Here is a 17,671-nt window from a genome sequence, read left to right on the forward strand (position 1 = left end):
TGAAAACGGATAAAGAAAAACCCAGAAGTGAAGTACTGATTACCTACAACCTTCTCTGATGATGCAAATTAGAATTATCCCCATAATGCATGACAGCCAGTCCAACCCATTCTCCTGGATCTTAGTTCTCCTCCATGCACAAAATGCAATCAGATTGTACGTGCCCCACATTTATCACTGTTATACGTGGTGGGAGGGTTCTCAAAGCTCAGAACCAGTTCTGCAACCTGCTTCCTGCCATCACTATTGAATCAGACAGAGCGAAGTAGCTTGTAAGATAAAAATCTGTGAAGGTCCAATCTCCATCTTTGAGAATTGGGCGGAGGGGTGAGGGAGGGGGGTTGTCTAATTTGCAATTTGTTTCTGGAGCTCAGTGCTCAATTTGAATCAAAATAGCTGTGCAGATGAGAATAATCTCTTATTTTTAAATTTAAATTTCATTTCTGTTTGATAAATATTTGATTTAAAGCCTTCATTTGAGAAGACCAGGGGTAGGCCACCTTGGCTCTTTTAAGACTCGTGGACTTCAACTCCCAGAATTCCTGAGCCAGCATGAGGGAAACTTTGGCTCCTTTGTGACTCGTGGACTTCAACTCCCAGAATTCCTGAGCCAGCATGAGGAAAACTTTGGCCCCTTCGTGACTCATGGACTTCAACTCCCAGAATTCCTGAGCCAGCCATGCTGAGGGGAAAGGGAGAGGTTTCCATGCTGAGCCATGCTGGCTCAGGAATTCTGGGAGTTGAAGTCCACAAGTCATAAAAGAGCCAAGGTTGCCTACCCCTGGACTAGGAGGTTCACCGCTTAGAACAAGGAGGACTTAGGACAGGGGTAGGCAATCTTGGCTCTTTTATGACTCGTGGGCTTCAGCTCCCAGAATTCCTGAGCCAGCATGGCCCAGCTTGGAAACCTCTCCCTTTCCCCTCAGCATGGCTGGCTCAGGAATTCTGGGAGTTGAAGTCCACGAGTCATAAAAGAGCCAAGATTGCCTACTCCTGGGGTAGACGGTTGTATGACTTCTGCAGCCTAGTCCCATGAATATGAGCTTTTAAAATACTCACTTTTCTGCAGTTACTAAATTATGCCCTGATGTACATTGACTGCATTTGAAAGAGAGGCTGGGTTGCACCGTACAGGTAGTTCTCCACTTACATCCACAATTGAACCCGCCCCCCAATTTATGTTGCCTAGTGAAACATTTGTGAAGTGAGTTTTGCACCACTTTATGACCTTCCTTGCCACAGATGTGGCTCTGCAGTTCTTAAGTTGGAAACACAGTTGTTGAGGAAATCTGGGTTCCCCATTGACTTTGCTTGTCAGAAGTTTGCAAGAGCTGATCACATGATTCTGGGACACTACAACCATCATAAATATGAACCAGTTGCCAAGCATCTGAATTTTGATCACGTGACCACAGGGATGCTGCAACGGCGATAAGCGTCAAAAAAGGTCATAAATCACATTTTTTCAGTGCTTGTAACTTTGGATGGTCACTAACTGAACCATTATTAAGTTGAGGACTGCCTATAATTTATTCATGTGACACACTAAAGCAGGAAGCGTGGACAAAAAAAACACCGCAATCCAGCAGTGACTCAGAAACTAAAGCAACTCCCATCTAAAGCTTGTGATGAATGCAACTGCATTCCTCTTGCTACAGGTTAAGAGTTTTTTTAAGCTTTAAGTAAATAATGATAACCTGAGCCTCCTTGGGTCATTGTTTCAGAGATCTTTCCTTAGATAAATCGAGAAACTGACTGACTAAGGATGGGCAAAAAAGCAGGAATTCTGATTCAGCAGGAGCAACTTCTGATTTCCTGCTGGCTTCCCCACTGACTTGTGGTAATCTGGCAGGGAGCACTGGAAATCTTTCGAGCTTTAATTTGTTTGATGGATACAACAATACACAGGCACCCCACCAGCTAACAACAACGAGAAAGAAACTTGAGTGATTCAACTCCTTAGGCATGTCTGGTATTCAGTCCCATCAAGGCTGAATGTTCTGAAACGCAATGGTCATTGTTTTGACCCAGTTCCAGGACAAACGTAGAGTAAATTTTAGACAATCTTCACCCGCAGGGAAAGCGAGTGAAGTTTAGAAAGAGATGATAGGGGATGGGGGAGAATCACCTTCTGCTGGAGGGTCTTTTCAAGAGAGTCGACCTTCATTTGTTCTTTTCGAAGTCCGGCATGGAGAGCTGCACTCTCAGCTTTGGACTTCGTACGCACCTGAGCAATCTCTTCATTGGCTCTGGAATAAAGGGGAGGGGGCACAGGAATAAAAAAAAGAGGGAGAGGGAGCGAGAGGGGGAGAGAGGATGGGTGTAAAAAGAAAAGTTCTGTAATTTGTTGAATAAAGCGGCATCTTCTTACTCAACTAGCTGCTTTGAAACTCATCGAATTTGGTACTCAATGCATTATGACATAAACATTTTCTCCCAGTACTCATCGTTGGTTTGGTGAACATGTTGGTGTTGGCTGCCTTGTGACTCACTACATCATTCCTTATCGGAAAAATTTGTTTGGTACTCATCATTTTTGGTACTCATCCTGCCTCCCAGAACCAATTAACGATGTGTACTGAAGTACCACTATACAGGTAATCTTCTTTGGCAAACTTCTGAAGTTACAACGGTGTTGAAAATCACTGGCTTACAACTGGTACTCATGACCATTGCACGAGCACTTTCACAGTCAAGTGACCAAAATTTCGGCACTTGGCAACCAGCACGCACTTACAACAACTGCAGCATCCTGGGGTCACATGATCAACATTTAGGCTGGCTCCTGACAAGTGAAGTCAATGGGGGAAGTCAGGTTCATTTACCAACCACAGCACAAAAGGTTGTAAAATTGGGTGTGACTCCTTTAAGGACCGCATTACATAGCCACAGAAGTTCTGGCCTCAACTGTGATCCTGAGACAAGGATTACTTGTCTCCCATTCCCAGTTCCCATGTAAGATCAAACCGCTGGCCTTGTTTTCTTTTGCATCATTTGAGAGGAACCGTTGTGTTGAGTAGGAAAGCGTGCCAGCCTGACACTTCCACGGCTCCTTTTTTTGGCATGAGGCCTTCTGTTATAGGTAGTTCTCAACTTACAACCACGAATTTCTGTTGTTACGTGAGACAGCTAAGTGAGTTTTGCCCCATTTGACGACCTTTCTTGCTGGAGTTGTTAAGTCAATCACTTCAGTTGTTAAGTTAGTAACCCGGTTGTTAAGTGAATCAGGCTTCCCCACTGATTTTGCTGGCCAAAAGGTCGCAAAAGGGAGACTCACATGACCCTCTGGGACGCTGCCATGGTCATAGAGATGAGCCAGGAGCCAAGCGTTCAAATTTTGAGCACGTGATCACAGGGATGCTGCAGTGGTTGTAAATGAGGAAAACAGTCATAGGTCCCTTTTTTCAGTGCTGTTGCAACTTTGAACAGTCACTAAGCAAACTGTTGTAAGTCGAGGGCTACCTGTATGGATTGGCATGAAGCAGAGAAAGTGCCATTATTGGCCTTACTTGTCTAACTTCTCCTCTGCGTGGATTTTCAAGGCCTGGTAGCGCTGCTCCTCTTGCTTGACGCGATTGAGGTAATCTTGAGCGCACTTCTTCAAGGCCTCTTCATTCTAGAAGGAAAAGGGAAGCTTGGCTTGGCTAGGAACCATCACTCAGAAACCACAATGCTTCAATTCACCCACTGCAAAAAGCCCAACAAGTTACATCTTGGAGTTGGGACAGAATTCCAGCCTGCCTCTCGCAAATTCTACTTGAGGACCCTTAACCAATGATTCAGGAAACAGAACATGGGATCTTACATAGAGAGATATGTTTCCTTCCAGACCTATAACCATTCTTCCTTAAGGTTGGAGGGACATTAGAAGTCCTTGCTATATCAACCAGGTGATGGGCACTGAGAAGCAACAGAACTTCTATCTGTTAGAAGAATCAATATGAGATAAGATAGAACAGATAGGCTGGGTTCACACATCAATCCATGAGTTACCAAAAGGTGATCCCAATGAATAAACAAAGTTGGTTTCATCCACAGAATGTGTTATTCCAAAATATATCACACCGTTGCTTATTGCAGGTAGCAACGGTGTGATTTATTTTGGAATAACGCATTCTGTAGATGAAACAAACTTTGCCTATTCTTCGTTGCTTATTCCAGGTAGCAACGGTGTGATTTATTTTGGAATAACGTATTCTGTAGATGAAACAAACTTTGTTTATTCTTTGGACCACATTTTGGTAACTTATGGATTGATATGTGAACCCAGCCTATCTGTTCTATCTTATCTCATACTGATTCTTCTAAAAGGTAGAAGTTCTGTGGTTGAGTTGCTTCTCATTGCCATCACCTGGTCGATATAGCAGAAGATGTAACCAAGCAAAGCCAATTTTTTAGCCCTGAGCCACAATTCCTCTCCATCAAGTGTAGTGGTTAGAATGCAGTATTGCAGGCTAACTCTGCCCACAGTCAGGAATTTGATCCTGACTGGCTCAAGGTTGACTCAGCCTTCCATGAGGTAAAATGAGGACCCAGATTGTTAAGGGCAATATGCTGACTCTGTAAACCGCTTAGAGAGAGCCGTAAAGCACTATGAAGCAGTATATAAGTCTAGGTGCTTTTGCTGTCAAGAGGATGGAGGCATCTTGAAAACTCTAGAGAATAGCATTTATATGGGCAGCCTCCAGAAGGTATACAGGGCCAGGATAAAACAGAAAGAAGACTGGTACAAAACCCACATTTAATCTCCTGCAATTAAAATTTAGTTCAAATTCAAATTAAATTCATCAACAGTACCTAATGTGAGTACTCCCCATGTTTCGGTCACATCAAAAGCAATATTTTGGCTGGGGGTGTATAAGATTTCCAGTGCTGCAGCCAATACACTGGCAGCCCTTAAATTGTGCATCCCTGGCCTTTCAGTGAAGGAAAACCCACAGGAAAAAACAGAGACTTTTCCAAATAAAGGAAGGACCTTCTTGAAACCTTCCAAGATTCCCTTCAGATTCTCGTATCTCCTGAATAGATCGGACAGAGATCTCTCCACCGAATTCAGGTCAGACAAGGCTTGTTCTTTCTCCATGGTCAGCTGCTGGAGACCCTTCTGGGATGCCATGTTGGTTCTCTGCTCGTCCTCTGTGAAATCAAAGGCAAAGGGGGATGATAGCTCTGCTTCAACCAGGCCTTTAGCTAAGAGACATCAAGTAGAGCAGAAGAGAGCAAACAGCTTCAGGAGGTGCTTTCCTTTATGGGTTGCAGGGAGTGTTCTAGTGTGAGCAGAATCTATCTATCTATCTATCTATCTATCTATCTATCTATCTATCTATCTATCTATCTATCTATCTATCTATCTTCCTACTGAGAGCTTTTTAAGAGGCAAAGTATTGTTTAAAGCTAGTCTTCCAAACGTGGGCATTCTCCAAATGTGTGGACTTCAACTTCCCGTTTCTATATCTACATGGTTATGGTGGGAATCCTGGAAGGGGAAATCCACCACATTTGGCGGCTATGCTGGGAAAGAGAAGGGTTTTACCGATCAAACCATGCTAAAAAAAACAAACCCCTACCTCCTTCCTTTTTACAACCCTCCAATCCAGAGATCCCCAACCTTTTGAACACCAGGGACCGGTTCTGTGGAGAGAGGTTTTCCCACAGACCGGAGGGTGCGTGGTTTTGTGTGCTGCCTGCATCTCGTGGATGGGGCTTTCCTTGTTTGTGCGGACCGGTTGCTGGCATGCCACGGCCCGGTACCAGTCCATGGCCCGGGCGTTGGGGACCCCTGCTCCAATCCCTTAATTCAAGGTAGAGTCAAGGGAGTGAATGGAGTTGAGTGTTTACTGGCCCGATGCTCTTCCTGATGCCATGTGGAGTTTGCAGCACATATTTTTTTTCTTTGTGCCCTAAGAGAGAAATATCTGGCACTACCCAGAATTCATCTCTCGACCTTCCAGGTGGGAGTCGAGCATTTTCACCACCAGGCCACCTTGCTGCTCGACCCATCAAACCACCCTCAAAACAGAAAACAAAACAAAACAAAAAAATCAGGTTGCTTGTTCCGGGAATTTCAGATTCTAAGGAATGCAGTTGGTGCCTCCAGCCTTTGCAAAAATTAAATAGCGGTTTTGTCCATTAACACAAACACACACATATCCCAGGGAGAAAAGGATGCAAAATATTCAGCCCCATCTATTCGGAGGAGGTGCAAAGGGGGTGGCTGGAGGTATAGGTTGCTGATCCGCAGGCTAGGAATTTCTTCCACTTTAATTCCACAATCTAAATGGAACATATAAAGAGTGGCGGATAAAGATAAGTTTTACTGGAGTTCCTCAAAACATTTTTTTTCCAAACTACAGGATCTCTTTGGACTCTTTGTTTAGTATTTCACCTGTGTTACAAGTAAGAGATTGACAGAGCAGAGGACATGTCTTCTGTTGCAAATATGAGCAAGCCAAGTACACACCACCTGAAAAGCTAGAGTTATGCAGTTTGAGTCATGCGCTCAAGTCATAGGCAAGGTTCTTAATTTATACCTAAGGGGGGAAAAACCCCTGTCTTTAATTGGTGCAGATTGTGTTTCTCCACCCCATCATTTCCTACTCTTAGCTCTGTCTCCTATTTGTAGTCCACTTACAGAATCTACAGGCAAGGCATCACAAATATAAATAGTCTCTCTCCATTTTCTGCACATTACGAAAATTAGAGAAGACACTCTACAACAGGGGTGTCAAACTCACAATGTCACATGACGTGTCGTGACATATTGCAACTTTTTTGCCATTGCTGGCAATGGGATGGGTGCGGTTTCGTCATGACACATCCAGCCCGCGGACCAGTACTTTGAAATCCCTGCTCTACAAACACAAGAAGAAGCTCTAAAACAATTATTGGGCTGAAAGTTTGCAGGTGTGAAATGGAACATGCTGGCTTCTTTATTTGTTCCTTCCACTAATTTTCTGGTGAATGTCTGGCATTTGGCAGTTGCTTACCTATCATCTGTGCAATTGTCTTCTCATATTCAGCCACAATCTTCCTAAAGAGGAGACAGAAGTAAAGATATGTGTAATAGAAATGTCATTAATGTTCTTTCTCTTATAAACCTGAAGGCTTTTGACATGCTGTTCTTTCCAGCAATTTTTTTTTCAGTATATTCCTACTTAGGCGAGCTACTTCACCCTGGTGCTAGATGACTGGACATGCCAGTTCAGAATACTAGACGTTTTGACCCAGCATATCTGGAGAGCCACCAGACTGGAGAAGGAATGTCAAACATCGCTCATTGGTGTCTTTTCCTTGCAAATAGCTTCCATAATCAAATGTATGTAAAGGTACTTAAGGATTATTAAAGGGGCACCTGCTTCACTATCAACTGGTTTGGTTTTCAAAGCAAGATGTCAAAGCAGGCTGGAATATTTGGTGGATTTGATTCACTTATTTGTCTAATTTTGTACCACTTCCTTTCAAAAGAAAAGTGCATGCTTCTTCAGTTTCCGCCTTGTAGGAATTTTCTGAGGGAGACCGCATTGACCGCCCAAACTCTCCCAACAAAATTTGAGGGTTGAGTTTGGTCTCCCTGTCTTCTCTCTTAGTGGCCAATCCAGGATTTTCTCCCTCAAACCCTGTCAAAAGTTATTCTTGGAGGTTAGACTGAGAACACCCCAGTTAGTTCTGTGACTTGAGCAACTTCAAAATCTACCCCAGCCTTCCTCAATCTGACAAGCTCTCCAAATATGGTGGTTTTTAGTTCCCATCATCCTTCAGGATGCTCCATTTTCACTAACCCAATCAACACTCAGATTGAAGATCTTCAGTTGAAGATCTTACTCTTTGCTTCACTGTCTTTATATTTATCCATGTGGAAAATGGCCTCAATGTCTTGAATTCATAGTATGTTATCCTGAAGAGGCAGCATTTTCGTTATCAGATTATAAGAACCAGTCAAAGCCATGGCAGCCTTTAAATTCTGGTTAAGGGAACCGATTGCAATGGTAGGAGATGACCAGGCTGAGCCAGAGGATGGGTTCAAACGTATCATAAGTTTGGTGTCTCTCTGCTCCCATAAGAGACCAAGGTCCATCTCCTTCCTTGAAGTCCGTTGACTCTTCTCTGGCAGCAATTCACCTTGACAGTTAGTAGTTCAGATATTTGTGTATAGGTAGCATGAAATAAACATGTAGTACTTTTGAACTCTGTCCTGGCTCCTGACTTCTAGCACCTGACAACAACTGACTGTATTGCAAATTCTTTAATATGATGAACAGTCTCTATTAACTCAGTCAATAAATGAATCTTCCAATCTCTATGAGGCTTCCATAATGATCTATGGCTGCGCACTTGTGAACAAGGTGAAACGAGATGGAATTAGGTGGAGTTCTTTTTACCTCATTTCCAAAACTTCCTGCCGACTTCCTTCGTATTTTCTCTTCCATTCGTTGGCCTCAATTTCCTTAGAGATAATCTAAAAATATGAATATAAAATGCGGCTATTAGTTTTGAGAAGGCAGCCCTCTGAAAGAAATGTGGTGGAGCTATCAGGAGGAGGTGGAGAGGAGTGACATGTAGTGGTAGTTCAGCTCTGTCACCTGCAAATACATCTGTGGATTCTGTCTGATGTTTAGTTGGACATTAAGAGAGTCGTCCTTTGCTAAAATGCCAGGCTACCAATTTTTATCTTTCCAGAAGATCTAGATATGATGTACTGTAAGTAATGGATAGACCTGCTTAGGGAAGGTCTGCCAGATGATGAGATGTCTCTTCTGGTTACAAGAGGACTTTTCTTAATTAAAAGCATCAGCACACTATAAGTCATCCCAGCTAAAACTAGAAGGTAACTGATAGTCCCAGGCTCCATTTGTATCAAACTGCTAATAGTTTTGATATCTTTGGCTAATTTTGACATCAGCCTTCATTCCTCAAGGATAGAACTGAATTTTGGCCCTAGTTCTAAGGAGGACTTCTCCTCAATGTCAAACTGAAGCAGGAAGTCTGAAATAAAGAAACAGGCAGATAGAAAATCCTAATTCTATAGGGCAAGGTAGGGCAGGAAGTCAGAATATTTGTATTATCTTCCCCAATCCTAAAGGATTCTGACAATATCCCAAAAATATTTGTCAGCTCAACCATTCAAAAACTATGGATGACTTGCTAATCCAAAGAGATTCTACTCTGAGCCATATATACCCCAATTCCAGTCCTAGGGCTGCATGCAATTCTCTCCAGCCTTTGATACTGTAGGAGAAGGAATAGCAGAGACAGAGTGGGGTCAAGAGAGGAATCATCCTGGAATCATTATGTTCTCACAAGCAATCCCAGTCCAGCACTGATTTAGTGCCGACAGTTGACTAGATTCTTATGTATAAGCCTGAGCAATAAATCAGGAACTCAATATGTGGTCCTGATTCTTCACGCCGGAGAGATACCCTTCAAAAAGCTAAAGCCACTAAAGTCAACAGGAATAATTAATGATATTTAATTAGCTGATTTAAATTGATTAGGTTAAACCCATTTCCATTGTTGTCCCAACCTGCAATTAAAGGCCACCTGTGATTCTATGGGCAGTGAAGCAAAGCAAGGGCGCCCTGCCTTCATCATAGAAGCACCCAGAATGTGTGGGATAACCTTAAAAAAAAAGCCATGTTAGTCTCTGAAAAACGCAAAAGAGTTTTTCCTTTTTAAAAAGGGGGCACTTTGCTTGTCCCAGTGCCTGTTGATCAAGCCCTTTCGGTCCCACCGAAGAGCCCCCATATTACTATCATCCAGACCACATCACACCATCAGCCTGTTACCTCTTCTCTGATCAGAGTCAGCACTGCTGTCTTGTCAGATTCACTGAGGCAAATGGCATCCAGGGGACTTTCAGCCCCTCCCCTCAGGCTGGCTGGTGTACTTCCAGGAGCCTTTTCCACTGAACATAGTTCAGGATCACTCTGTGAAAAGAAAGACCGAGTCACAACAGAACACAAACCAGCCCTTTCTGAGTTCTACCCAGTTTCTCCTGCCAGACCATCTGTTCAACAGAGCCACAAAACCCAAGAAACTTCTGTCAAAGTGTTGTAGAAAAGTTTGCAAGCCACAGGAAAGACTTCTAGTAACTGTCTTATTGACAATGCAATCACTGCTCAAGTTCTTGTGGCTTTTTCTCCCACCCGAGATATGCAATGGGTTAGATGGCCTTCTCTTTTGTGTGAGAGACATGATTGCTACCTGTCTCCTCTTTTGATAACAGAGTTATTATCATGTGACTGAGGTGAACTAACTCTCAGGTTCTGCCTGAATTGGAGATGCCCAAACTAAGAGTCCAAATGATAACCTTGAATTCTGGAGTTGGGTTGGTCCAAATTTGCCATTAGGACAACTCTAACACTCGACATTGATTTATCTATTGGGATTTTGAAAACGGGAAATGCTGTGAAGGGATATGGAGATGACCGTGCTTGATCCCTCTCTTGGGCTCAGCCTGGTCATCTCCTCCAGCTATTTGGATTTATACTTATATAAATGTAACATAGTTGATTCCAAATTTAGAATTCTGAATCTGAATCTTTGTGTAGGATAACTGTGACTGGGACCTGATAGGACGGTGACCCTTTTTGTGAAATAAATGGAATATATCCCTTTACAAGACCACATCATTTGAAAACAAAACAAAACACCAAGATTCTGGTTTTTCAAAATATTCTCAAATATCATGTAAATTAAGCATTACATACCCAACTGACCATTTATACAGAATACAGAATAACAGAGTTGAATGGGATCTTGGAAGTCTTCTAGTCCAACCCCCTGCTTGAGCAGGGGACCCTAACCATTTCAGATAAATGGCTGTCTAATCTCCTCTTAAAAACCTCCGGTAATGGAGCACCCATAACTTCTGGAGGCATGCCATTCTACTGATTAATTGTTCTCACTAATAACAATATTTCTCCTTAACTTTATGTTGCATCTCTCTTTTTGATAAGCTTCCAGCCTTTACTTCTTGTCCTGCTTTGGAGACTAGGCCAACCCCTGCTTCTCTGTGACAGCCTCTTAAATATTAGAAAACAGGCTTTATATCACCTAGTAGTCCTTCTCTTCGTTAGGTTAGACATTCCCCAGTTCCTACAACTGCTCGTCCACCAATCGTCTTTGTTGCTCTTCTCTGCACCCTTTCTGAGGTCTCACCCACTCTACTTTGTATTTCTATTGATCTTAAGAACAAACAGGCAATCTTTTGTTGGAAACTCTGGGGAAGTGGACTGGGAAAAAGGGATCAGAATAATAACGAAGTTGCTTGCTATTCAGAGATCAACTTTGCCCCACGCTGCTAGGAATGAATCATCTAAGAATAAGCAACCTTTCTGTTCTAATCTAGCTGCAGCACAGTTCAGCTGTCAGCAGAGGTCTCTGTAAAGGTAGCACATTTCTTATATAACTTAATTCATGTCTTGTCCCATGTCAGCATTTTGCAAATGAGAGAGATGAAATGAAAGAACTTTAGTTTAAAACAAACATTTTGGGAATACTAGCTGTTAACCACCACCTCCCTGGGAAAAATGTTCACATCCTTTGCAAAATCCTGCATTGCTCTTATTATTATACTATATTTAATTTTATTATATAGCAAACTCTCATGTTTTCCAGATCTCGACTTGGCACATAGCAGATCAAAGTCCACTGTGATATACGGATAGTTAATGACCGTTCACAGCTTCAACGGCACTGAAATAAAGGGACTTATGATCATTTTTTCACACTTACAGCTGTTGCGGCATCTCCATGGTCAGGGGATCAAAATTAGATGCTTGACAACTGACTTGTACTTATAACGGTTACAGTGTCCCAGGGTCATGTGATCACCTTTTGCGATTTCTGATGAGCAAAGTCAATGGGGGAAGCCAGATTCACTTCACAACTGTGTCACTAACTTAACATGTGTGCTGATTTGCTTAACAACTGTGGCAAGAAAGGTCATAAAATGGGACAAAACTCACTGAACAACTGTCTCCCTTAGCAACAAAAATGTTGGGCTCAATTGTGGTCATATGCTGAGGACTACCTGTGCATCATATTTAAAGGACATTATTGCACAACTGACATAATTATGACATTTACGTCAACACCATAACATAAGGTGAAGGCAGTGATTGAACTACAACATATTCTGCTGTTCCAGGCACAGATGAAAATGTAGTAAAAATAGATGCCGGGGAAAGGAATTTAGCAGAAAGAGTGGTCCACGATTTTGGACACAAAGGATAAGAACAATACTTGGGCTTACTGAGATCTCAGTGGAGTTAGTCTTCCCTTCCAATTTGCACAAAGATTCCTTCTCGGAACCTACAGCAAAAGAACATACGGAGATTACACATTATGTCAACAAGGTTCTTCCTGGTGAAATAACAGGATTTATAAAGAGGCTTGCAATGTGCTACTTTATGACACTACTTGAAAGAGAGGAATATGAAACTCAAGGAGGATTGTCACTGAATGAAGATTGGAATGCTCCCAAGTGACAATCAGTCGAGTTTGGGGCAGACTCTTGTTAAACCAAGAGATGGAGCTGGGGGACAGTGGACAATGATCCAAATTCGGAGACCTAGGGACACCATCCTACAGAAACACCAACGAGGTATACCCAGAAAACCTTCTAGGCACACCATTATCACAACTGATGGGACAGAAAACAGCAGGACACCACTGTTTGATATTTGTGCCTCAAGCAACAACAATAATAATAATTCCATGTGAACCTGAATCAGATTTTCTGCAAATTTCAGCACGTGTAGAAATTTTTTTTTAGGAAAGATTGTACGTGAGCCTCTCCCCCTGCACACTTGAGTGCAATCCCGCCAGACTGTTCCTATAGGAAAAATCACTGACATGTTGTCCATTCTCCCAGCTGCTCCCTTGATCTTTGATGCCCCATCCTACTGATCTTTGTCCACAGCAGCTGTTGACTCCCTTTGTGATTGACAAGAATGCCAGCCTCACCCCAGACAAGGTTGACTGAACAGAGCTGCCCCACATAACTCCTTTTATTCCTATCAACTGGATAAACACAAGGAATTGCACCCTTTGAAATGCAAGGCAGTCAGCCAAAGAATTCTCCTTTGTTATCTTTGATTTATCTCCTTTTTTCAGAAGTCTTTTACTTCCAAGAAAGCTTTGCCTACAATGTTGACCATTCCTCAAAGATGGGAAAACACTGGGGGGGGGGGGCGTGGGACTTGTCCCAGACTTTATCTATGGAGATTCTTAGTCATCCAGGTCCTGGTTGTCTCAAAGGGTGCTTTTTCAAGAAACAGCTGGACTTAATTGTTTTTCTTGGAAAGCATTTTCAAAGAAACACAAGAATGTCCAGTTGCCTCTTGAAAACGCACCTTTGAGGGACCGAGGCTTTGAACTGAACTGCTGCATTCAGAACAAAAAGCAGGTGATATTCCGGGGCAATGCAAAATATTCTCCTCTCCCATGATAAAGGAAAGCCTTGACTTAACACCCGTTCCTTTCACAAAGGTTCGAAGTTACAACAGCCTTGGGAAAAGGGAACCGATGACATGTACTCACCCTTACAACTGTCAGGCCACAACCTTGGTGTCGTGGATTCTTTTATCTAGGTTCCCCCAAATCTACTGAACAGGTCCTGTTGCCCTACTACCTCTCTTTGTGAGCCCCACTTTGGAAGAACAAGTAACTGTTCTACAGTTAGTCCTCAGTTCATTTAGTGATCGTTCAAAATTACAACAGCAGTTTAAAAAAGTGACTTAGGATTGTTTTTCACACTTACAAGTGTTGCAGCATCCCTGTGGTCACGTGATCAATGTTCAAACCAGCTTGGCAATTGGTTCATATGTATGACGGTTGCAGCCTCCGGGGTCACGTGATCTCCTTTTTGCGACCTTTTGACAAGCCAAGCCAATGGGGAAGCCGGATTCACTTAACAACTGTGTGTCTAACTTAACAACTGCAGTGATTCATTTAATAGCTGTGGGGAGGAAGGCCGTGACGCGGGGCAAAATTCACTTAACAACTTTTCGCCTAGCCACAGAAATTTTGGGCTCAATGGTGGTCCTAAGTCAAGGCCTGCCTGTATTTGTCTCAGGCTGCTTCAGGGTTTTTTCAGCTTCCCATATGAACACTTTTGTGAGAGTGCACACAACAGGCTCTCAAAATTGCTGCTGTATAGCCACCAGCCATCAAACAGCCTGCCCTGCATGGAATGGAGATGGCCCTGCGTTCCGCTAAAAGCACGCCTGCTTTTGCGTCGAGCGCAAGGAACCAGAACAACGCTGTGAGACCATCAGAGTTATTTCTACACTGCCAGCCTATTTACAACTGGCGGCATTCTCTTGGGAACGTCAGAACAAAGGCTGCTGGGATTTGGGGGGGAGACAATCTGAAATCTTGCTGGAGAAGAATTAAATATTAAACTCTCCTTGGCTCATTTTTTCAAGTCTCTTTTACAGGTGTCTGTGGAGATTCTTGGTCTTCCAGGCTGTTGTTGTCCCAAAGATGATTTTTCAAGAGACAACTGGACTTTAAAGTGGGTATAGATTCACTAACTGTTAGATATTGGCATGTGAGCAGGCACACACACACCTGGAAAACCTGCATCAATAACTAATATAGCTGTAAAGCCTATAAAAGAAACCCAAAGGTGCTTTTTCCATAGTCAAATGGATTTTCTTGTTTTGTCTTTGAAGACGTTTTGCTTCTCATCCAAGAAGCTTCTTCAGCTGACTGGACGGTGGGGAATGGAAGGATTTGCATCATTTGCATTCTTTTTTTGACCAGCTGTCTGCAAAGAGCATAAATCCTTCCATTTCCCACCATCTAGGCCAGTGGTTCTCAACCTTTTTAATGCCGTGACCCCCAACCGATCGTAAGTTGAGGACTACTCAACTGGTCGTAAGTCGAGGACTACTCAACTGGTCGTACATCGAGGACTACTCAACCGGTTGTACATTGAGGACTACTCAACTGGTGCAGCACCGTTTGCAGAATGGGACTTTTGGCAGGCTCAGCAGGGCAGAGCCAGCCTGGACAATTCCTATTGGCTTTTGAAAGCCAATAGAATTAGACTCTATTCAAGAGAGTCTCTTCTATTGGCTTTCAAAAGCCAATAGAATAAAAGGGAGTAGCACAGCTAAGGAAAAGGGGAAAAAAATGGCGGACTGCATTGTTTGGTGACCCCCGTGAAATGGTCGTTCGACCCCAAATGGGGTCCCGACCCACAGGTGGAGAACCACTGATCTAGGCAGAGCTGAAGAAGCTTCCTGGATGAGAAGCGAAAAGTCTTCAAAGTAAAAAAAAACAAGAAAGTCCAGTTGACTTTTGAAAAAGCACCTTTGGGTTTCTTTTATAGGTTTTACAACTATATTACTCATTGACGCAGGTTTTCCAGGTGTGTGTGTGTGTGTGCCTGCTCACATGCCACTATCTAACAATTAGTGAGCCTGTACCCACTTAAAGGCCTCGGGAATAGACCCATTCAGCGAACCCAACCTGTACATTTGTTTTATTAAAAAGGCATCCGATGACTCAGAAAGTTTTTCACTCAACAACTGATGGCCCTCCCAGAATGCAAGCATTATTGAAATACAGTAGCCTCCTGCCGCATCTGTCCTCCAGATGTGCTGGACAAGAACTTGCAGACTTCCCTTGCTGACAGCCAAGGCCTGTGCTACCAGCCATGGGAATTGTGACTCAGCAAATTTGGAAGGCAGATAAGACGAAAAACTAGTCTGTTAATGCAAGAGAGAGAGATAAAATAATGAGAGAAGCTTCCGGACCTTCTACTGGGGATGAAAACGTATGATTTATGGTAGACACGGGCACATTGGAACACTCAAAATACTCCAGGTCTTCCTCGGGCTCACCTTTTACCTCCAGCTCAGCTGGCTTCTGACCGGTGGAAGCCAGTTTCTCTTCATCGGTAGCGTGCCCGTCCTGGCTGGGAAGATTTGGGATTTTGGAAATAAGTGCTGCTTCATCTTCACCCTGTATAAACAAGGGGGCAGTTAAAACTGAGAATAATCAAACCTTGACTATGTATGCAGCATAACATAATAAGAACTTGATTACATAGACCAGTGGTGGCAAACCTATGGCACGCGTGCCAGAGGCGGCACTCAGAGCCCTCTCTGTGGGCACATGTGTTGTCGCCCCAGTCCTGCCTCCCCCTACGGCCTCCTCACCAGAGGAGAGTTGCTTAAATTGTTTGACCCAGTTACCCCTTTTTCTGGTCTCCAATAATGTCATTATTCCCACAAACAACAACACAAGATTATGTTATTTTATGCAACCATCTCAGCAACAACGATCTCAAATCTGATCCTCAACTCACAAATAAAAAATTACAAATTGCTCCATTACCCCAGGATATGCCCAAGTATCTCCTTGATAATTTCTCTCAGTTTAAGAACCTCTGTTTTAATTATTTGCTCTTCCAACATTTCAGATTGTTGAGTTTTAATGCTCACTTTAATGACTCACTTTGTAGGGGAAATGGGCAGAATAAAAATTGAATGAACGAACAAATGAATGAATGAATTAATTAATGCTGTTTGAACAATTTGCAATTTATTTTAATGGTTTTCAAACATCTAACCTAGCAAAGACATGTAGGTAACATTTCAACAAACAATATAACTACAGATATAGATGTAGACCTATCACACAGGACTACTGAATGTCCAAATCAGCATGTTCTATCATTCAGTTATACTGTTTTACAATACAGATAGATCTCATGTTATAACCTCATGTTTGTTCAGCAACAATTCAAAGTTATAATGGTGCTGAAGGAAGGGACATATAATAACCAGACCTTGAAGTTGAATAAATCTATCCAATAAGAAGCTTCAGGTAATAAAGGAATAAGTTTGGGAAAATTGGTTTAAGTTTTTCAAGCCAGCCTCTCTAACTCATCCTACCAGCCACTGATGGATGCTCCCAATCTCGTCTTCAGGAAGTCTTACAATGCCAACCTCTGAGGCCGGCAAGTTTGTTCCTGGCTGCTCCTGCATACAACTAGTCACCATACTTTGATTCTTCGCCTCCAATACAAGCGCAGCCATGTTCTAAAGAGGAGCAACTGAACACCTTTACCTGAGCACAAGCATCCAGGGCCAAAGGATGAGATTCATACTTTCTCACCTTGCAGCCACTCCTGTAAAAAAGAAAGGATGTATCGGTTAGGGTCAGAATTTCCAGTTTTCCCATGGAAAGAGGAGAGCAAGCAAGGGAGAAAAGACACACTCGCAGCCAGAGTGAGGGGGGGGGGAAACTGAAGCAAACTAAAGGGCAAATCCTGAATTTGCTGATGTTCAGCGGGGAAGGAAAGTCACCAGCCATTCCCCCCCCCCCAATTTCCTGAATGGCTTTCTTGGTCTGAAACAACCAACACTAAAAGACTTTTGAGCAAGCTCTACAAAGCAAACAACGCACTGCCAACCTGTTTCACCTACACAAAGAAATTGTACTAAGATTTGCAAGAATTAGCCTGCCAAACCCTACTTCCTTCCCCCTGCTGTTGCAAAGCAAAGACCAGCAAAGGCTGAACAAATAGAACAATTATTCCAGTTGCCATCCTTCATCTCCCATCAAATTAATTGGCAAGGAGGAAGGTAGTTAAAAGCAAAGTCCAGCCTTCAGCTGCTGGCTAGCTTTTTTCCTGATAGCCCTCCGCTGGTTC

The 17,671-nt window shown here is 42.9% G+C and overlaps 1 protein-coding gene across 6 annotated transcripts in view; it reads right to left on the reverse strand.

The window, feature by feature from the left end:
* Positions 1-17,671, reverse strand: part of TACC1 (transforming acidic coiled-coil containing protein 1) — a 59,102-nt gene that overhangs the window by 5,147 nt on the left and 36,284 nt on the right. For 5 of the 6 annotated variants that reach the window (XM_039354244.1, XM_039354245.1, XM_039354243.1 and 2 more), the window contains 9 exons: positions 17,086-17,146; positions 15,768-15,975; positions 12,254-12,312; positions 9,783-9,923; positions 8,379-8,455; positions 6,987-7,030; positions 4,976-5,136; positions 3,510-3,616; positions 2,129-2,249 (listed from right to left, as the gene is read on the reverse strand). In XM_039354244.1, coding sequence (XP_039210178.1) covers positions 2,129-2,249; positions 3,510-3,616; positions 4,976-5,136; positions 6,987-7,030; positions 8,379-8,455; positions 9,783-9,923; positions 12,254-12,312; positions 15,768-15,975; positions 17,086-17,146 — 979 coding nt within the window. The remainder of the gene's footprint in view (positions 1-2,128; positions 2,250-3,509; positions 3,617-4,975; positions 5,137-6,986; positions 7,031-8,378; positions 8,456-9,782; positions 9,924-12,253; positions 12,313-15,767; positions 15,976-17,085; positions 17,147-17,671) is intronic. The other variant, XM_039354242.1, reaches the window with a different exon arrangement.

Source organism: Crotalus tigris, unplaced genomic scaffold, assembly GCF_016545835.1.
Source record: "Crotalus tigris isolate CLP2741 ecotype Arizona unplaced genomic scaffold, ASM1654583v1 scf7180000018549.3470463, whole genome shotgun sequence".
Taxonomy (NCBI): domain Eukaryota; kingdom Metazoa; phylum Chordata; class Lepidosauria; order Squamata; family Viperidae; genus Crotalus; species Crotalus tigris.